Source organism: Athene noctua, chromosome 1, assembly GCF_965140245.1.
Source record: "Athene noctua chromosome 1, bAthNoc1.hap1.1, whole genome shotgun sequence".
Classification (NCBI taxonomy): domain Eukaryota; kingdom Metazoa; phylum Chordata; class Aves; order Strigiformes; family Strigidae; genus Athene; species Athene noctua.
In genome coordinates, this window is record NC_134037.1 from 120,735,229 (window position 1) to 120,757,587 (window position 22,359).

At 40.5% G+C, this 22,359-nt stretch overlaps 1 protein-coding gene across 2 annotated transcripts; it reads right to left on the reverse strand.

Moving 5' to 3' along the window:
* Positions 1–11,162: 11,162 nt before the first annotated feature.
* Positions 11,163–21,849, reverse strand: FAM161A (FAM161 centrosomal protein A). 2 transcript variants are annotated; one of them, XM_074911636.1, is made up of 7 exons: positions 21,748–21,849; positions 20,450–20,700; positions 18,808–19,989; positions 18,231–18,398; positions 15,146–15,245; positions 13,958–14,112; positions 11,163–13,311 (listed from the first exon to the last, which is right to left on the reverse strand). In XM_074911636.1, the coding sequence occupies exons 1-7, from the start codon at positions 21,796–21,798 to the stop codon at positions 12,852–12,854; spliced, it is 2,367 nt and encodes a 788-aa protein (XP_074767737.1). In that variant the 5' UTR covers positions 21,799–21,849; the 3' UTR covers positions 11,163–12,851. The 2 variants fall into 2 exon arrangements, with proteins under 2 accessions (XP_074767737.1, XP_074767823.1); XM_074911722.1 differs by lacking the exon at positions 18,231–18,398.
* Positions 21,850–22,359: the final 510 nt, after the last annotated feature.

Here is a 22,359-nt window from a genome sequence, read left to right on the forward strand (position 1 = left end):
GTGGCGACCCACACACTAGAATGAACTCCAGGCTCTCCTTGTCTAGGAAGTACTTGCCAGAACTGATAATGCCATTAAGCAGCCTGGAGGCATTCAAGTGCAGGTGAACTCAGGTCTTTAAGCTGCTGTTGCTCCTTTAGAGAGTGGTTTGAGTGAGTGTAAAGTCAGTCTTGGATTTTTAGACATTGGCTTACAACTTTTAAAGGAATTCAGAGGTTTGAAGATACTTTTAAATCATCACAGCGGGAAGATCCAGCATCGTAATCTGAAGATGATACAGGAAATGAGTATACCTCTTGGTCAGAGTATTCCCCTACAGTGCTGGGGAATAGGGAAGCTAATGGAGAGATAGCAAGAGAGCTAGTGAAGAGCTACAGTCTCCAGTGACCTGCAGTTAAGAGATGTAGAGGACCCTGAGCGTGAAACTTTCCTGTCTATCTGGAGAAAGATAGGTCTCTCTTGTATTCTGCACAGCTGGAAAAGAGGAGATGCACTCAGCCTTATGGCATGATGCATGCTGTGTCTGCCAACAGCTTCCTTCTTCAGAGTCTAATTAGCATCGGACTTGGACAGATCCAGGAAATGGGGGAACATATACATGATTTCATTAATATTAATAGACTTGCTAAAGAAGAGTTCTACATGTTGACAAGATAATGCACAGCGTTAATATAGCTAATTTCTAGAGCTGGCGGGCATTCTGGTGTCTTTCTTGTGGAAAATGCCCAGTTATAACATTTCTTTTCAGTGTTTAACGTTACTCCTGAGGGAGATGCAGGTAAAATCCTGGTCCTAGTTTCAGTCAAAGCACCTGCTTCCCCTACTAGGACCTGGCCTTCCACCTCACTTTTTCAAATAAGTGCTCAGAATCTGAGCAGAGAACATTTAAGCTGTTGTTCAAAATTAACATGGAGCATATAGTGTCTTTTCTCCCTACCTGGTGTAACTTGTTAATTAAAACGGAGCTTAAGAGCCTGCCTGGAAGGAACTCAGGATGGAGAGGCAGAGCAAATGAGAGGATGGACATGAAGCACAGCAAGCTGTTTTTTGAAATGGAAGAGTTAAATCCAAGCTCAAAAGGGAAAAGGGAAAAATCTTGTTTCTGGAAATGAGAAGGTGCTTATCATGGATGTGTTGATGTATGTATGCCAGTGTACAGCTGTTTTCTTTCCAGTTCCTGTGCTTAGTCTGAAGTGTTTTAACTTCTGAAATAAATAAAAAAAGGTGGCTTATTGCTTGTTTCCTGTATCGGGAGGGATGAAAAAAGGAGCAGGTTTTGCACCATTGAAGTTGCAAGGGGCACAGGGTTTCCCTTAATGTCCATTGGTATTGAAGAGAGAGAAAAACAGCTTTTTAGCTTTGTACAGTAAATAAAAAAACCTAATGTGATCTTTGTCATTCATGTTAGGAAAGAAGAATACATTCTTAATGGGAACTTTATATTTCTACAGCATAAAGAGAAACACTACACATTGGTGGTGGTAGTGAAGCTGTGTTCTTCCTGGCAAAACACTGGGGGAAGCAGTGAAGACATCCTTATGCTTCCTTGTTCTCCAGGGCTGTGAGTTTGCAGGTCACAACACTGCTATGTGACTAAGGGAAGTGGGATAATTTTTCTCTAGTGAGTCAAATCGTGAGAACTGAATTCTCATGGTTCCTGTAACATCAAACATAGGGGAGTAAGAGTGCTTGGAAATGCACTGCTGAGTGCTTTTCTGCCACGTATCCCTCTCTTTATCAAGCTGGGATCTGGATCTGATCAGCAGTTGGTCGCAGAACCTGCCCCATTGCAAAATAGATTACTTTAGAGAGCTGAGATGTTCCAGCAAGTCACCTTCACTTTTACAACCTGCAGAGCTCTCCAGTGCTTCAGGTATGGTCAGAATTGTACTTTAGGAAAACATACCTCTGAAACAGCTGTGTTAACCTCTAGAAAGTCCCTTGAAATCTGCAGTGCTGTCCCAGGCACACAGTGCAAACAAAGCCCCAGTTGCTGTAGGACATGTGTACCAGGGTTTCCTGATTCTGTGTGTGGTGAGATATGGCCTAAAACGAACCATTGTTATAGCAATGACAAAAGTCACTGGGGTAAAAATCATGTTATTTCCTTTGGAAAGAAAAGAGTTCTATTTTTAATTATTGTTTCCTTAATCTTTCCATTTCATTCTACCAGCGTTTATAGTACAGAGTACAATACTTCTTGTTATGATTGTTCTTTGTTTGACTGGGACGTAAGTAGACATTCTGCAGCAAAATGTCTGGGATACAGAGTCCAAAGAGCTTGTGCGATAGGAAGTTCTAAAAAAGCCCCACACAATCCCCACCCACCCACAAAAATATCCCCAAAACCCAAACAAAACAAACAAACAAAAAACCTAAAAGACTGTCAGTTCCCATGTGGAAAATTATTACATCCTTTGGAATGTAGCTTTCATATCAATTCTGTTAGGATTCTTTTCTTAAAAGGGATATTTTCTTTTTGGAAAATCAGATTTGCTGCAAAATTGAGGGTATTGATTTTGATTGCTAAAAGAAAGTCTGCCATTGGCAATGTTTTTGCTTTTTTTTTTTGGTGTTGAATGGTTGGCAGGGTTTCTGCTTCAGCCAGTTCCCTTGCTCTCCTGTACAGCCAGTGGATCCAAACAGACCTCTATGACTGCAGAGCATCCTAGTCTTCAAGGAGGCTTTCATGCACAGGTTAGGCTGGTATTACTGCTGAAGGAGGCTGGTTTTTTCCTCTTTGCTATTATTCTCATTTCTCCCTTGCGATGGCACAAGCAGCATGGCTGGCAAGGGAACAGATCAAGAAACTGAACTGAGTGAAAATTTATAGACATTTGAAAGAATTAAACTGAATGGATAAGTGCGGGAAAGTAGAAAATCTTGTTTCCCCCACCTTTCTGGGGAGCGAGGGTGCATTTGGGAGGGAGGGGATTGTTGTCTCCTTTTCTCTAAATTTCAAAGGGGTTTTGCCAGTCCTAGGGGGATGGCTGGGCTGCTTTCTTGCACCTCAAAAATTGCTTCAAGGCTTTGTGGCAGGACAATGTGAGGAGGTTGCAGTCCTATTCTAGATGAGATGATGTACTGTAGATGTTGGAGAAACATGAATATTGTCTGTTCAGCCTCTTGTGGGTACTAAGACTGCATCCAGATGAGGAATTCTAGGGGCATGCTGGTATAGTACTGTGTACCTTATGTGGCTACCGGCAAAATTGCATTTCACACTAGCTGTGGGGAAAAAAAAAGGCAAAAAACCCCACCAAAACAAAATACCCCCAAAAGTTATGACCAAGTATGTCTTCCAGCAACACAGTGTTGCTGGTGAAAAAGTGGTTTCTGTGTGCACAGTTATGTGAGCAATAGATCCTATTTGGTCCCATGCCTCCCAGCTGTTCCATGTTTAAGGGAGAAGTTTGTAATGAACATCAAAGGTGGGATTTTCAAAAGGACTGTAAAGAATAACTGTCCTAGGCTTATATCAGAAGTCTGGGAAAAACAACAGTCAGATCCCTCAGTATATTTGAGAAGTGATTTTTGTACCATCAATAAAATTAGGGAACACACACCTAGGATGTCCTTGTGTATTATGACTGAGACAAATTAACAGCTTGTCTTGACCTCCCCTGCCTTTACTAGCAGTCATTGATCTTCCCTCCCCTTGTGCTGGACACTGATGCTCACCAAAATGGCTGGAAAGGGCTTTTGTTGTGGCATGGAGGGTTTTGCAGAGATTATTTCTACTACTTTAGCAAATTGAATAGGCTTTCTGGGTGCTCAGAAGGACTTTTTGATCTTGACTTTACAAGCCTGAAACACTGTTCCGTAGCAAGCGGCCAGCAGAGAGGAGAGGGACTGTTCCCTTTCACCTGAACATTCACCTGAAGAAAACTTCTAATTCATTTCAAACTGTTCTGTGAAACCATAGGTTGGTTAAGAAAAAAAAATTTCAGAAGTACTTTATCAAGTATGTCATGCTGCCTCAGCCCTTTGTTCTCATTTATGGCAAGCAAATGGTATCCACAGAGATGTATGCACAAATAACAAATTATTTATCAAGTTATGATCTTCTCCATTATTTTACAGGATGCCTGAGTGAAGGAAATAGCAGAACTGCAGGCCTTTGTTGAATGGGTGATAAATGGTGTTGCGTTAGATTGGAGTACAACTCAAAGCAGAAAAGGGAAGCATGTTTTCAGCATCTCTGTGCTGTTTAGATAATGTGTTTTACTGAAGTTTTGGTAAAACTATTAGTAAAAAATTAGAAAATAATAATCTTACCACATCATGGAAAGTACTTTTGTTTCCTGCAAGGTGATTCATGAGTGTAGATGAAACATTCTGCTGTGCAGTTTCTTTGGATTTTTTTGCACTCCATTTTGAGAAACCGTTATGAATCTCATTTACAGGTTAATTGCCATGAAGACAGACTTTGTTCTTTTATCCTAATACTTGGCCTTTCCAGAATGTCTTCTGCCTGAGGAATTCAAATCTTTTTGCAGATATTGGAGTTTTCTGTGTCAAGACACAAGCCTTGTAAGAATGGTGAGGAAAGGGCTCTGTAGACTGCATGCTGGAAGGCCTTTGGTGTACTTGAACATTCCGCACTTGGGTTTCCTTGCCCCTTCAGTTCCCAGTGATAGTAGGGGATGGAAATTTCTTTGGAATGTGGCACCTCTATCCTGGAGAGAGGAGTTATGTAGAGGTTCATTCCACAGAAGCATCTTCCAGGGTGGATTTTCTTTTCATTTAGGGTTAAATTTGAGTGTGTTTCACAGATAAACAGTGCTGAGCTCAGCTGTGTGGCGTAAAACAGAGTTTGGTTTGCATTTTAGAGTTGCTGGCTCTGCATTAGGGTGAGGAGGACAAACAGTAGACTTTGGTATTGTACTGTCTGAGGTGGCTAAAAGAGAACTAGCTGTTGAATAAAACTAAGCAACTTTTTCCTAGTTACTCTTTACACTAAGTCGAATATTACCTAGTATATATACTGCCTCACCATTGCTGAGGGTGTCAATGACTATGGGTATTCTCCAGCTAATCCCATTTGGAAATGAGGATGTTTCCAGCCAGTGCAAAGTAGCATAATTGTACAACATGCCTGTGTTTTGCAACTTCAGAAACATAACAAGCTTAGTGGATAGTGGTTTTTTTAATGTGTTAAACGTTCAATGTATTAGTACCTCTGGTTTATACGTAAGAAAGAAAACAGTTCACTTTTAGAGAAGATGGAGAACTACAGAAAGCCTTTGAGAAAGTCTCCCTTGTGTAGTGTGGCCTTAGCTCTCTGTAAGAATGCAGAGATGTTACCAGCTTCCCAGACCACTTGATGTTGGGTCAGCTATGCAAACTGTAGAGGTATCATTGCCTGTGTTCAGAAAAATGTGCAGTCACTGAGATAGCTTCAGTCTTCCCCAGACTCAAAACTGAGGGCATGTGCTTGGTGATTACTGGTTCTTGAAAGGAGCAGTGCAACCTGGCAGCTTCTGTTTTGAACTGTTTCATTATTTCATGCATGCACTCATATTATCTGGTGAGAAATGGGTGTACAGAATAGCTCTGGCTACTGTGTTCGACTAGAAAAGTCTAGATACTCCTCTCAGAAGCCACTCAACCCCACAAGTGAAGTTGTGCGGCTGGTTTGAAGCTGCAAGAGATTTCTGTTGCAACATTGAGCTGCTTTTCAGTGAGAAAGGGAGGAAAGGGAGCTATGTGAACAGGAGCGCCTACGTGCTGCAAGGGCAGCTTGCTAGTTCTCAGGGTTAGAAACAAGCTGGAGCAGGCAAACAGATACCCAACCAGCTACACAGGAGAGTTCAACTCAGCCTCAGCTTGCTAGGCCTGAATTAAATCAGCATTAACAGACTATAAGGAGAAGGGAGGTTTTACCCAGGAATAAACTGAATCTAGTTAACAAGCAAGGGGTATGGGAAGTTCTCACTGAGGAAATGAAACAGAGGTTTGCAGGAACTAATCGGTTTTTTCCAGTCTTCAAAGTGGGCAACTCTGCACATTTATTTTCTGGGTTTTGTTTTAAGTATTAATTACTTACTATCTCAGCTCTGACATTTACATGCTTCTGGTGTGACTGCCTCAGGCAGTATCACAGTTTTGCAATGTTATAAACTTTATAAACCCACTGATAGGCATTTCTTAATAATGGTTGTTTTGCAGTGCCGTAAGCAGGCCCTTTGTGTCAGTCAGATTAGCCTTAGCTCTTTGTGCCGAGATTCTGCTGTGTAATATTGGGGGTTGCTTTTCACTTAGAAGACTCTTGGAGTTCAAAACCCCAAATTGGTTGTCATCAAGGAGCGTGTTAACTCACACCTGGCTGTTTGTGTGGCTCTTTCAGTATTAGATCTGACAGTTCATTGCCTGACTAGCTGTTATGGTGCCCCTGGCAATGCCAGTTTGGAGATAAAGGTGTTACTGGACTGAGCTCCCCAGAGCATAACCTAATCAGAATGAGACATGTTAACAGTGATAAGAGCCGATTTTTGTTTGGTTGCTTTTACTACTTATTACAAATGTAATTTGTGTATCTTTTATCTATTTTAGAAAATGTAGGATGGCATGAAATATGCATTAAAAGGTATAGCAAGTTAACAGAACCCCTTCATGAGAACCACGTACATCTGTAAATGTGGAAGGCTATGTTTGAAAACAGACTGATGACCTGAATAATGTGGTAATGGGATGGTTTGTAAAAATTCATTATGCTGGCAACTAGAATTTCCAGTGTTAGTAGTGTGGTTACTTATTATTTAATCAGTAGCCTGCTTAATCTTACTAACCCCTCTTATTATTAACCTGCCTAACTATTGTTAGTAATCAGCTTATTGTTAGTAAGCCCCAACTATTAGTAGCAAATTTTGAGCTGTGCAAGTGAAAAATATCCTTGTTTTTAGTTCTGTTGACAACTGGCTTCCATGGTACCATTTGTGTTCATGAAATTAGACATGGTCTCATTTACAGTCTTAATTATCAGAAAATAACAGTGGTTTTTTGCTTTTAAACATCTGTCTTCTCTGTACTACAGCCACTTAAGCATGTGGATGATTTTCTCATGTGGCTAATCCTGGGATGCGGTTCTGTGAGACACTGACCATAACAGCCAGCACCGAAAGGATGAAGTCCTGCTTGTCCCTGTCGTCTCCTAACCTCACCCCCTCCTTTTGGCTGGGCTGTTTTAGTGAGTTCATTTGACTGCAGGAAAGGGTCTGAAAAACAAGAAGGAAAAGAGGGGGAAAGGGAGGACAGAGCTTGTGCTCTTCAGGCACAATCAAGCTGTTTTATATGCTCAGCTGTCTGTGAAGGGATTTGCTCTGTGAGTAAACATGATGTACTACTTCTGAAGTATGCAGAGATGCCCAGTCATACTGGATTGGGCATTTATTTCTGGGTGCTTGTGCACACTTAGTGCAGTGGGAGCACCCTAACACTGTTATTCCGTAATATAAAATTAACATTTAAAGCACTACATTGGGTCCTACAACTTCCTTCGTATCAGTGCAGTTTGCGTTACTCACGTGATCCTCTATTTCTCTGCTGCTTTTTAGTATACAGTAGGGATGGGAATTTTTCTGATACTATTATAAGTCTTAGTTCTCATCTGGCATTCCTCAAATACCTGAACTTTCTACTGAAGAAACAATTTTTGAGTTTTGCTGGAGTATGCAAGGACTTTTTTTTTTTTCCTAAAGCCAAGTAATCACCAAAATATTACACAGCCAGAGATGTAAGACTGAAATTCCACTGAGGGGTGAGGAGGACAGACCTCAAACCGTTTCTAATTTTATCTGCATGTTAACGTTTGTAAGCATGCAGCTGCCATAACTTGTAATAATGGACTAGTTAGTATTCCTGGACAAATGTATTCTGCATACAAAACTGCTGTTTGACTTAAATTTGTGGGCAACTGTATAGACATATTTTTAGAGATAATTTTTAATATATATTTTGATCTTTAGAATGCCTATTATCTACTAAGCTCAGGCAAATATTTTGCTTTCTGCCATTCAGAAGCCTGAGGATTCTAAATGAGACTATAATTAAATAGTTTCAAAACAGTGATGACTTTAAACACTTTCTTCAGGAAGTCAAATTCTTTTGGTATTCCCTGATTTTGAGCAGCTGTAAGAGGTAATGACGTAATAATTTTTTCCTTGAAAAGAGAATGTTATCTCCTGCTTGATCTTATGGTAACTGTACTTGAGAAGATGATTTCTAGAGGTAATGGTACTGTGCATACAAATGCTTGAGAAGTGCAGGTAAATTTGGAAGGCAAACCAAAAGATATAAACACTCCCTGATGAGGAGTGGTTGTCTGCTCAAATCTCAAGATGTTGTGTAACAGTCCACAGCAGCAGCTGTTCTTGCTCCCATAGCCTCACTGAAGACCAGCTGGGTATCATGCTTTTGGAGCCTGTGTCCTGGTGTTAGCTGGGATAGAGCTAATTTGTTTGGGGGGTTTTTGCCTTCTAGCAGCTAGAATAGTGCTGTGTTTCAGATTCAGTAGGGGATTTGATACAAGAAGGATGATGATAACATACAGGTGTTTTCAGTTGTTGCTAAGAAATCAAGGACTTTTCAACTTCCTATGTCCTGCTAACGTGCAAGTACACAAGAAGCTGGGGGGAAACACAGCCAAAGCAACAGACCTGAGTTGGCCCATGGAATATTCCACCTCAGGTAACGTCATGCTCAGTATATAGATGAGGGTTGACCAGGAAGCTTGATCTCACTGCTGAGATTGTGGTTTCAGGATTCTCTCTTGTGTGATCACTAGCCAGGAACGGGCTGGGCATCAGTCAGCAGGTGGTGAGCAATCATATTGTGCATTACTTGTTTGTATTTTCTATTATTACTCTTATTATTTGAATTTTATTTCCATTATTTTTTTTATCTCAACCTACAAGTCTCCTTACCCCTCCAATTCTCTTCCCTATCCCCCCAGGGTGGGGGCAGATGAGTGAGTGGCTGCGTGGTGCTTGGCTGCCGGCCAGGTTTAACCCATGACAGCCTGTTTTTCAAAGTTGGACACTTCCATTTTTTTTAGAAGAAGTGTTCAGGTGGCACTTTTATGTTCGTTTTCAAAATTGTTATTGACTTCCCTCAGAACAATACTACAGTGTTGCACCTGCACCCAGAAAACACACAATATCCAAAACTTCTGGCTTCTTCAAAACATAGTGTATATATATAGGTAAATATATAGAGAGTTTGAAATATATATAAATGGGTTTTATATGCAGCCTGTCTATTAACACTTTAGGACTGTATTCAGTGCAAGTTAGATGGGCATGGGTGCTCAACAGTCACGCAGGGCACTGCATCTGGCTGTAACAAAGTAATTTTTATTTCCCTGTGGGCCTTGTATTTCTATTTGGTTTCCTTGGCAGTTATGCTCCTTTTCCTAAGGAATTTGCTATGGCTAAAAACATACCATTTCTGATGTCTGTAAACTTCAGTAAATGCAGCTGGCTTGTTACAGTGCAGGCCCTGTGATCTCATGACCATTTTCAGCCCTGGTTCCCCAGATATTGGAGCCTTTCCCTAGCAGCCGCGCTGCCTGTGAGCACTGAACTTCCAGAATCTGCATCCCTTTCCTGGGATGTGTATCCCCTACTCATGATACACATGTGCAAGCCAGTGCCTTGCAGCCAAGCGATAATACTGACCCCTCAGGCTGCCTCTATCAAACTTCTCCAGCTTCTCTCAGTGGGAACCTGTGGCAGGTGGGAGCAGATACACGGGAGGGAGAAGCCTGGTACGGATTTTCCAGCCACAGCTATCACTTATGTTCAGTACCACGAGAATCACTTAGAATAACCCAGAATGGGATCTGTAGCATTTGTGGACTTAGAAAACCCTCCTTCCAGTCTTGCTGGAAATATTGTGCCAGTCACATCCTTTGATTCCGCTGCCTTTTTCATGATCACATGTTGTGGTACAAAAGCTGTTGCTCAACAAGTCAGCTAGGGGTGTCTCCTTACAGCTTCAGGTGATGAATTCCCATTGAAGAAATGTTATTCTTGCACTTCAAAATTATTATTTAATACTACAGTCTACATGCAAAGTTATCCTCTTCTTCCCATGTGGTATTTTTAATCCTTTTTTTGGACACACCTTTCTCATTTTCTTTGCAAATTTTTGAACGTTTCTACTTTTGTGCTGTGGCCATTAATTAAAATATTAAGACAGAATATTCAATCATCTGTGAGAACTTTTTCTATTTATCTCCCTCCTGCTAGGTAGCTTCCCAGAAAGCATAATTCATCGTCATTTCTCCTTTAATGAGCTTCTTAACTTAAAATACTTCTATTATATCAACTTTTGTGAATCAAATGACTTATTTTTTCCTCCATGTTAATTGCATCAAAATGTTTTGAGTTCTGACAAAGTACTACATATTCTATTCTCCTTTCCTATGGTACCATTCTGCATCTTGGTAATTTACCAAAATTTTTACCTGCATTTGCATGTTCATGTTGAGGTTCTTGAGTTTTTTCTTTAAATAAAGTAATTTGCATTTCAGTGTCATCATCCTATTAGTTTCTTCCTGTTTTGTCTAAATTTTAAATCATTCTCTTGACATAAAAAGACTCAAATCATGACTTGGATTTTAGGCCAGCCTATTGTTCATCTCATGAAAGCGTGGTGCCCATGTCTCTTATTCTTTGTTTCATGAATTTTTCACTGCTGTGCTTTGCTTCATGAGGTTTAATTCATCCAGACCTGTCTCTCCCTATTTTTGTTCTGTGCTCTGATTTATTTTCTTTTTGCTATTTCTTTCCTTGGAATGCTTCTCCCTTTCTTGTTTGTAATGCAATTTCTGAACAGTGTTTTTACTTAAATTTCATGATTCGTCCGCTTTGAAAGTCTGTGCTGCTCAAAGTGATTTCTATAACTTGTTCCTTTAACAACAGATTTGAATTTTTTCTGATTTGAAACCTCTTCAAATAACCTTTATGAGAAAAACATTAATTTAGAGCTCTTCTGCTGCCTTTCAAAAAATTTTATATACTAAAGAGACAAATATCAGTTATATGTGACTACAAATTCAATAACCTATTGTACAACTCTTCAGAATTACAGAATATGACAAGCACGAGCAAACTAACCTTGAGTTTGTATTGTGGGCTTGTCAGGTATAACTAGAGATTGCAAACTGTAGTTGTCCTTGTGAAGTAATGATTAATACTTTCACGTATGACATATATACAATGAATATTTTATTTAAGTAAAAAAATGTTTCAAATCCCCATTAGATATGCTCACACTTCACAAATAAATAAAAGCAAAATGATAAAAAACTTCCAAACATTGTTACAGTTTCTCAAATTCAGAAGAAAGAAATAACAAGAGTTAGTGCCCTTGCATGCAGCATAGAAGAAAATAAAAATTGTTATTGTTAGTCATTGCAGATGCTTGTGCAAACCTGGTATTTTAACAAATGTATTTACCATTCAATGAATGCATTTTTAGCACATGTGCAATGCTGCATTTTACTCTGCCCTGACAAAGCTTGTTTGAAATCCTTGCTTGTGGTGCATTATGTGGATGCATTCTTTTATTATCTCTCCTAACACTGCATACAACAGACTAGCAAGAAAGCTAGTAATAGCAGAAGGTACTACTGAGAAAAAGAAGAAAAACAAACCCAAACCTTCTATTTGCATTCTTGTTGTGTAGTAGCTGAAGTCCTCAGTAGCAAGTGTGTAAGAAACTAAAGACCTTCTTTCCATACTTTCATGCAGCTAGAGTTCCTGGGCTACATTTTTACCTGATGTAGTAAGAATCTTTACAATGTATGTTTACTGTCTCAATAAAGAAATTCAAAGATTATTGTCAGCACTTGTTATTATGTTACGAAGGATTGATTTTACATGACCATGGGAAGAGCTCTTCAAAACAAAATGGAGTTGAAGGAAGAGTTTTGAAGCCTGGTTGTACAGTAACAAGATGTACAGTGTAACATATTATTCTACTGACTTACTCTTCTACCTTACTTAAGTGTTAACAGTCTCTGTGAAAGTTTAAGTGGCTCCTCTCAGTATATTCTAAGCCTTTTTTCCTCTACAGGGAGAGCCTTCAGTGACTGCAATACTGTTCTACTACAAACAATACTGCAATATTTTAGCTGGACAAAGTAATTGAGTTGATATAACAACTTGTTTCCTCCAAAAGCAGTAATCCTTTCTGGCCCTGGCACTCATCTGACCCATCTCTGAGTCGATTCAGCTCACTTAAGTGGGCAGAGGACAAATCCCATGGGAGGAGGAGGAGGGAGGAACTGAACAGATTTGGCTGTCTTGTCTGAGTGTACATCAAGTGGTCTTCCTAGCAGCTGCTCTGCTAAAAACAGAGAGCTTGCACAACAAGCTCTGGTCTATTCATTGCTGTCCTAGATGTTACAGGGACAGACCCCAGAAGTACTGAAATGTTTGAGACTGGGAGGCACCAATAATGGCAAATTATTACTCCAAAATCTCATCTGACTTTGTCAGCACGTAGAAGGAGCTGGAAGTAAGACCTCAGTACTTACCAAGACAGCATGCAAGACACTGTTAGTCAGCAGTGGCTGCAGTTCATTTCAGAGGGTGCACTAATGTCACAGAAGACTAAAAAAGATATATAAAAGTAAATTCTTCTCTTGGTGGAAATTGGTAACTTGATCTTTCTTACTGGAAAACAGACAACCTTTCTGCGCTGGAAAGACTGTTAAGCTAAGAGGTTTAAATTCACAGAATTTTGTATCTGTAGCAAAGTCCCAAGTTTGTCTTTGGTGTCTATTTCGCTGCCAGCAATGAAGTAGGTTCCTGAGCCCCGGGGCCATCCTGTCTGCCTTCCTTTCAGTCAGCTTCATCCTCACTGGGTTTCTCTTCTGAATCATCATTTTCATATTCCTCGTCCTCATATCTGAAGGCACCCTCAGATTCAGAGTCAGACTGACCTTCCTCTTTACGTTCAGGGGACTGGTCAGACCGAGAGCTGGGTCTTGACTGATCCTCCTCCCCCTCCTGGGAATGGCCAAGCATTAGACCTGCCTTTGCTTCCTCTTCCTCCTCCTCTTCACATTGCTGGTCAGAGGCAGGGCTGGACCCAGCAGAGCAAAGCTGATGAGCGTAAGGGCTGGCTCTTGCCTCTTCCTCATCCTCCAGCTCACCAGACTGGCCATCTTGGGTGGAGGTTTTGACACCTTTTCTCTTCTCTCCCTCCTCTTCCTCCTCCTCACAGGACTGCTCAGACCAAGGACTGCTATCAGCTGCTTCCTCAAAGGATTCCCTTTCTTTCACTTTAGCCTTGCTGACCCTGAAAAGACAATTTGCCTGTATGATTTCACTTTCAGGTAAGATGCCTCCCAGTAGGTTTTAAAGGAGTACTGCCTTCAGGTAATCTAGGACAAACCTCCATAGACTTGGCTGGGGTGGAACTGGTGAAGAAAAAGGGAAGAGGGGACACATAAAAGGAGACTCCTCCTTTTATGCTACGAAGTGACTTAACAGAAATGAAAAAATGAACTATATAAGCAATACTATTCCCTTTTGTATCATAACACCTAATGGATATTGAAAAGTAATTTTTAATAAAGCTTATTTTTAAAATTCAGTAAAGGTAAAGCAGAATGAAGTAACTTACTAGCAGCCTGCCAATTGTTTTGGTGAAATGGATAAATTAAAAAAATAAATAATGTTGTTCTTCATTTTTTTTTCTTTGAAGTGCACTATGTAACGTATCCACTGCTCTTTTTTTTTTTTTATAAAATAATAATTCAGGAAAAACATTAAAAAATACATACTAATGCTAACATTACTAAAACTAACTACATAGTCAAATATTTACCTGTGAAATACTACAAGTAATTTTTAAAAAAATAATCAAACCCACACATCAAAAATTACTTTCTAATTATTAGGTATGTAGTGGCAAAAAGAAAAAAGCTTTCAATAATCTCTACCTTTCTCTGGCATCAGTGGAGTTACTAAAATCTTCAGCATAGGAGCCCTGTAGCAATTTAGTTGTTTGTCCTTTCTTTGAAACAAACTCTGGGCATATCCCCAGTGCTCTCAGTCTGTTAGAGTAATGCTTTTCTGCAGCTATTCTGGCATTTTTCTGTAGGAAAACCACAGTGGTTATGTGTTATCTAAATGCATTGCTAAATGCCTGTCTTTTGATACATTTGTTTATATTCATACTCCATTTCGTTAATTGCATCTGACAAGTTGAAGGATTATTCATTGCAGGTAAGAATGGCAGAACAATACTTGCAATCTTTACACCAGATTTTCCTTTTCTGTACTAGTTGAAATGTGGTTTGCTCCCTGTGCCCGCTGGCTAATGAAGAGCTATATCCTCTGTATATAGCTATTGAAGAGGTGGAGGAAGATGTGGACATGTGAAAAAAATCGAACGTAGTCTTCCTAGGGCTTCTCTGTTATCCCCTCTCCTCCTCCTCTGTTTTCCCTCTCTGGGAGCTGCTGCCCTAGAAAAGTAGTATTGATCCACCTTCTTACAGTGCTATTTAACAAATGACACAGATATGTATCTCTGCCTCTGAAACTGAAGGTGTAAATTCTGTTCCTCCAGGCAGTATCTGAGTGAGGAGGACTCATCCTCCAATCTACACAGATGCTCCTGCCCTGCAGCAATGGCAGGCCAGGAAGCCCACACATACAGAAGGGACAAGGGAAGCCATGATCTGTGACTTGCTGTCTCTCTGGGTTTGGAAACAGGTCAGGGACCATGCTGCCAGCACGTGGTTGTACTGAAATGGAGAGAGAAAAATACTGCAACTGAACTTTACAATAAACACTAACAATACCTGAATTTTCTTATCACTGTTTTCCCAACTTAAACCTCTCACATTTTTGCTTTAATTTTTTTTGCTGTGTTTAGAGTTACTCATGTTGTAACTGAATGGGACAACACATTTAGAACAGGCATCTCTGTTCCTTGTGCAAGCAAGCCATGAATGCCGAGTCACCAAAATTAGTAATGTTTATATGTAGATGGGGCAACGGAGATTGAAATGGACTAATACTGGTCTCAAAAGTATTTTTCAAATATCTTCTAAAAATTTTTGACTACAAATGCCTTATGCAGTATTAGAAGGTAAGATTAAGAAGCAAGACAGAAGTAAGACAACCTGAGTGACTCTTTCAAAAAGCAATGGCCTTTGATTTACTCGTTCTTCCATTTCTTGCAACTCTTGCAAATATTCTTGCATTCTCTGTTTTTCATAATTCCTAAGGGAAATAGAGCACAAGAGAAGTTATTATTAATTTATAACACAAGAAGTAATCTTCTACAGCAGCTGAAAGCTAAATTGCTCGTAACAAACTAAATGTTGTCCTACTTAAAGATACATAAAAGGTAAATTATTTTACGGTGGTTACAGGGTCTGAGGTATATTTTCACAGCAGTTGCTTCCCTGTAGGTACTGAACAAAACTATGTCTGAAGCAGTCACTTTGGATAAGCAGAGATGTCCTGGCTGGTGAGGTTAAATAGAGGCTGAGTTTGGAGTCTTAGTTTCTTTGAGTGCTTAGGAGTGGGGGGGTGTGGTGTGTGTGTGTGAGACCTAGGTTTTTTTAAATGCTGAGTTCATACAGATATTCTAATTTTTCTAAACAAAATTAAAGTTTGAAGTGACTAACAAAATCAGAATACACCAGGAAATTAACATCATTAAATAAAAATCAGTACTTTTAAGGTAAGTTTGATAAGAATCTTGCTACTTTACCAGTCTGTCTCATAAGAGGGGTGGCTGTATTCTGGATCACAGTGCACTTTTTTTCCCTAGTTGGTTTGTCAAGGGCCCAGTCAGTAGAGCAGGATGATGAAACTTGATTCATCAACTGAAATGGTATCTCAGATCACAGCAAGCACTAGATCATTCAGGTAGCATGGGCTGTAATCCTGGGGGTGTGACAGACACCTCTTTGGGATGCTGCCTCTGTACTGGGCCTGCTCTAGCATGAAGGGTGTCTTATGAGAGGTAGATTTCTCTCTCCACTGGCCTCTTTCCTTTACCATCCTCCGTATTTCTGCAATATGGCTGTGCATTAAGGCAAGTTACTCCTCATTTTAAGGGAGTGAACTTCATTGTTGCTACTTGCTTGCTCTCTCAGGTGGCTTTCTAAAAACCTAATTATCTGTTAGAAGAGCACTTACATTAATAAACCTTATTACCCAGCCTATGCTGAAATAAGCACTATCAAGTTAAGCACTTGTACCAGCCTTAATGCATCAGCACTAGGGAGGTAATCTTGCTTTGTAATACCACAGTTTTATGCGCAGACAAGAACTAAGCAGAGTGTTTTACACTACTCCTGAAATCTGATTAAGCTAAATACTGTAATATGAAGTTTGCTGTTGAATGAACTCAAATCCAACCTATTAACACACCCACTGCCTCTCTTAATTCTCCACCCTGCTACTGTAACTCAAATTGTTTTCTGCTTCTGTCCTAGTCAGCAGATCTTCTGCCCAAGGACACGTACATTATGAAGCTCCTGTTATTAACAGTATCTGCTGGTTGTGTTACAAAAACGAGCTCTGGCTGTAACAAAATAGTTAGAAGAGACTGCCCTCTTTGACCTGCATCTCTACCACGGCATCCCTGCTCTCCAGGCCCCTGTGCAAGTCCTGCTTCTTCCCACGGGTGCTCCAGCTTCAGCTGTCTTTGGGTGAGGTGGTAGGTGGGCACAGATGTGGGCTGGATAGTCACTGCCTGCCCCCACGGCCAAGCAAAAGTCTTGTTGCAATGCCGCTTCTAGCGTATCTCAGCTGAGCCACTGCACTTCCATGCTTTCAGCATTTAAGAATGCGTGTGCTTCAGTTTCTGCTCCATTTTCTCTTTTTGGCCACAGCGGAGGCACAATGGTGGTGAAAAACCATTACAAAGTTTGCTGGTGGAATGATGTGCAGTATTGTCTCGCAGGTGGTGCTGTGCTATTTCAGCAGATTTGCTTGTAACAGCCCAGAGTTTATAGTATAAAGATTATAGTATATTTATAATATAAAGAATAAATCCACAGCTTTCTAGCTATAAAGAAAGAAGAGACCTATGTGAAGCAAGAAAAGAATGAGGAAGCCTTATTTTTTTACCTTTCAACTTGCAGCTATAAAGACAGGCAGAGCCTCCACCCTCATTTCAGAAAGATCTCTATTCTAAACACCTTAAGGTTTAGCATGTTAACTTAAAAGTTGCTAGGCCAAGCTACGAATCTCATAATCATGCATATCTCATGATCTTTTGTATTGTTTTGCCCTGCTACTGTCAGTTACTTATAATCTGCCCGGTTAATGGAAATTAGGATTCATAGTTGCTGCCCAAGAATCCTGCCTACGCATGAAGCAGCAAGGGCAGATCAGTCAGTACCTCTCACTGGCTCCACACAACAGCACCTGAAATGGATGATACTGCTGCAGTGCCATCATGCCAAGACAGGTTATAAACCTCACTAAAGACTCATTCAAACAGGACTTTTTTTTTTTTTTCCTAGGATTAAAAAGAACAGGAAGCAGAAATAGTTAAATTAGCCACAAACACAAGATCAAGCAGTGATTCTGGAGTTAGATCAGCATGAGAGAGCTGGAGCCACCTGGATGGCTCTCTTACAGCACACTGAGAAGGCCCTGATGTTTTTCCCTGTGGACTACTTTTCTCAGTTGTGTGGGAACAGTCTTTCCTTTGTATCCCTACTAAAGTTAACTCTGGATCCCATTTCTCCTAAGCACCAGCAGCTTCCTGGTTAGCTGCTGATACATGTACTAAGTTAAAATAATATTCCTGCTCTAATATTCTCTTAAGCAGGGACCTGCTGGGACAAAGAAATGAATTGCGAAACGTTCACTACTTTAGGAGACAGCTACCACCAAAGTTGTACCAACATATCTATCAATCCATCAGTACAAGGTTTTCTGTACTACACTATTCCTTCTCTTTTAAACTTTTCCTCTTTAGTTGATATGTCAATTGAGAAAACACAGAAATCTCCTGTCAGCTAATCTCTAAGGTGGAACATACAGCTTAAAATCATTAGAAGGGGCAACAATTTTCCAGTTGAAATACTAAATTTGGCCCTTTTTTTTACTAGCTGCTTCTACAATGTATAATTTACCAAATGTGTAATTATGTAAACTTAGACTACACTATTTTTTACATTGTATGTTTAACATACAATGTAAAATGAGAGGTTTGGGATTCATGGGAATGTGACAAAATACCTGAATGTTTTTAATTTGGATTTAGACATCTGAGCTAGGCTCTGATGTGGGTCATTGGCCTCAGCCCGAGCTGTTACAATTTTCTGGAGTTTTTTCGTTCTTTGTTTCTGCTTTGTTCTGTTCCTTTTTTGTTGTTCTTCCAGCTTTCTCTTTTCCTCAAGTGAATTCCTGATGGAAAAATGAACTAAAGCTGAATTAATTTTAAATTGAGAGCAAGACTTGAAAGGAAGCTTTGGCAAAGGAGACTGTAAAGAGAAAAAAGGGTGAAAACAGGGTTGGCGTGAGAGGATACACGGTATGTACCCTTTTAAGGGATTCAAGCATATCCTGGGAAAGAGCAGTCATTTGTCCCTTTTCTGTGGACATTCTAAGGAAAATGCACTACTATTTCTTTAACAATCATAAATAGTAATTAAGCCCTACATTTAAATATTTTAAGTCATATAATTAAGCCCTTATGTTAATAAATTCTGTCATTATATTCACTGCATGAAAAAAATGACTACATGGGTAGAAATACAAAAGGAGTCTATTCTTAAAGTTTATGTAAAATGTAGAGCATCACTAAAGGGGTCACCTTATGGCTTGTAGCCGTTGTCTTGTAGATTCTGTGATTTTTGGCAATTTAGATTCTCCAAATCCCGAGAGATGTGAATTTGCACTTGAATGTCTTATTTGAGGTTTCCGTCTTGGTGAGGCATATGGCCAGCGTGTTTCTTTCAACTTTTCTTCATCTTCTTGAATGTCCTTCAAAATCTTCTCCTTGTTTGAGGGAATATATGGGGTACAAAGATCAAAAGGTTCACAGACTGTAAGGTGTTTCACTTGTCTTTGTTGCATGAACCGTTTCTGAAATTTCTGGTGTAGTCGTTCAAAATCTGGAACACTTGATTTGATCTTGGGTTTATGTTCTGTTTGCTTTGGTTCAATGCCCTTGTGTTTCTTTTTTTTACTGGTATCTTTTAAAGCCAGTCTGCTGTTGGGTAGAGATGAATTACGCAGCAACTCTTCAGCTCTCATTCTGATCCTGATTTCTCTGTAGAGCTCTTCCTCCTTTAGCTTGTCATTAACTGCTGGACTATAAACACATTTAGGAACTGGTTTTGCTTTGAACAGGTTTGTTTTCTTTTCAGGTACGGAAAGGTCTGTTAATTGCCTCTTCCTAATTTCACTCCTTTGCTTCTCTCGTTCAAGGAATTTAAATGGCTTCTGAGAAGCCAAGAGCTTGAGTTTGCTTCTCTCTTTCACAGACCTCCTGCGTTCTTCATTTCGTTGCACAATTTCACGATAGAGTGGAAGGAAAACGGTAGCGGGCACTGGGTTGGCTCGGAATTTTTTCTGACACTCTGCTTCTTCCTCTAGTTGCTTCTTCAATAAATTATTTTCCATTTCGATCTGTGACTTTGATTTGATATTCTGTTCTTTTTTTCTAGCTTCTCTAATAGTCATCTGGAAAGGCTTGGGCACAGTAACTTTTGGTGACCATGCCTTCTTCTTCTGTATCCTTCTGAAGGCTGGTGAGCTTGGTATGCTGTGTCTGGTGTGGGAGATGTAGTCTTCCACAGAGAACCCGTCCCACATTTTTTCAATCCGTTGCTTAGCAAATGCAGATGATCCCGTTTCACTACCATTTTCTTCAAACACTAATTCTCTGTCAGACCCATCAGATATGCTTAAGCCTAAGGGATCGCTTACATCAGAGTCTGAAAAGGATTCGTGCAAATCTAGAGGTTGATACGAGCTCTTTTCCCAAGTTGGCCTTTAAAAAAGGAAAAAAAAAATTGGTTTTGAGTCCAGTCCAACACTGATGCAAAGCCAGTAACTTCCACTTCAAGGTATCAGCATTAGAAACAAAAAGGAACAGCACTGGTAAGGAGGAGGAGAGGGGGAAGAGAAGGAAAAAGTGAAGCATGTTGGACACTCACACCAGACCACAGTTTTAAGTGCCGATCATGAACAAGTCTGCACTTCTTAAGGAAAGGTGCTGTGGGTTCCTAAACATGTTGCCCAGTCTCTGCTGCACACACACCTGTAAATCTCACAAGTCCATTAGCAAGGTGAATAAGCATTTTTATTATTAAAACTAACTTCTCTGAGATCTGCTTATAGGAAAGGGGGAGAGTAACACTTTCCAGCCCCAGAAAAAGAAACATACCTACTGTTTTACACATCTGCAAAGCACTTGAGAATCTTCAAAGAAAAGGTACCACCAAACTTACCTACAACACCTGTTAGAAGCAGCATTTTTCTTGTCCAAGTGTTGTACTCCTTTTAAATAGAGTTTATTCCGATACATACTTTCTAATTTTGCCATGGTCTCCAAGTGGGCGTTCTTCAACTCTTCTAGCTTCAAGTAATATTCTTGATTTGAATTGCACATTTTGGAAAAGTGTATGAGCTCGTCACAGTCTCCATTTAGAGAGAGGGTCTGCTGCTCTCTGTCGGTATTTGAATCCAAATCAAAACCATCCTAGAAGAGATGTTTGTAAAGTTTTCTTACTGTTAGAAGAAAGGCGAACAAGATTCTTGATACTGCTTTATCCTAATTAAGTCTAATAAATGACAGAGTAAGACCAAATGTTAATGAGGAGTTGCATGGAATAATTGCATAATAATTTATATCCTAAGGACCCTATTTAAAGCATGTAAAATTCTTAAAGTCTGTCCCTGTAATCAATATATTTATACCAGAAAATATGATCAAAAGAACTTGCTTATCAAAAGAAAAGTTCAACTATTTTGTAAAGTGTAATTTTTCTTTTCCTCTGCAGCTCTAAAAATGCCTTTATTTAAAAGAAAACAAAACCTTCTCTACCCCCAATTTCCTTCAGCATTCTAAAAATCTGTCTTTGGATACCCTATACATGTTTATTCCTCTTTCCATGATTTTACGGTGAAATGTCAGGGATTCTGTACAGCTTATAGTTACAACACTGTTTGGCAGCTTGCAGCTAGTGTGCAGGTAAGCACATTCTTTAAGTATTTTTAAAGCTTGCACAAGTTAGAGACGTTATTAAAACCAGGTTCGTCTGCATTACAAAGGCTTCCTTCATGTTAGTTTTAAGCACCACGTTTTAAAAAATTACAGGACGAGTTTATCCTGAAATTAGAATAATCCTTTTCCACACCGAGGTATTTTAATAAGCTTTGACATTCCAACAAGCGGTCTTATTTATATTTTGTCGGATTTTTCACTACAGCCCTCCCTTTTTTTTTTTTTATTCCTCATTTTTCTCGATCCGCAGAACCCTCCAAACCTCTTCCCTGGCCTTGGGCCTCGCCAATTCCTACCTCAGCCCTTCGAGGACAAAAAAAACCCCAAAACCCCTCCGAGGCTGTCGTGGCTCCGCGGTCCGGAAGAGAGCGCAGACCCCTCTCTCCCCGGGGCAAGGCCGCGTTAAACTCGGCCCCGTCAGGCTCAGCCCCTCAACCAGCCCTAACGGCGCTTCCCGCCTCCTACCCGCCCCTGGGCCTGCGCTGGGGCCCGGCGGAGCCCCCACCCCACCCCCCGCGGTACCTGCGCGGCGGCGGGCGCCCGGGTGCGCGGGTCGCGGAGGCAGGCAGCCATGTCACACCTCCCCGGCCGCGGCCGGGAGAAGGTGGCGGCGGGAGGCGGCCCCTGAAGCGGAAAAGGCGGGCGCTGGGCTGGGAGGCGGCTCCCGCCCGCAGCCGGCAGCCGAGGCCCTGGGGCGGAGGGGGGGCAGCGCCGGCACTGAGGGGCGGAGGTGTTACCGTAGACAAAAAACAAGACGAAAAGAGAAAAAAAAAAAAATTGTTAGCAAGACGTTTTGGCTTACAGAGGGAGGCCTGGAGCTTGGCTCCATCGTCTGCAGCTGCGGTGCTTGCCCTCCACTCCGCAGTGCTGCCCGTACCCATGTTTAGGTCACTTTCAGCAGGACTTTATTTGGAGTTTTCTCCTTGACAAGCTCCCTTTTTTTATCCCTTAAATTACTGAAGTCTCCTGTCTCAAAGTTTGTACTACAAAAAATTACCGAGTAAAGGAGAATAAGGGCAAACTGGCATCCGCAGGAACGTTCTGCTTCTGGCAGAAGGCATTACTGACGTAGTGAAGCACAAACAGTTTTACAGAAAACCAGATGAAATTATTACATCACACACAATACTAGTT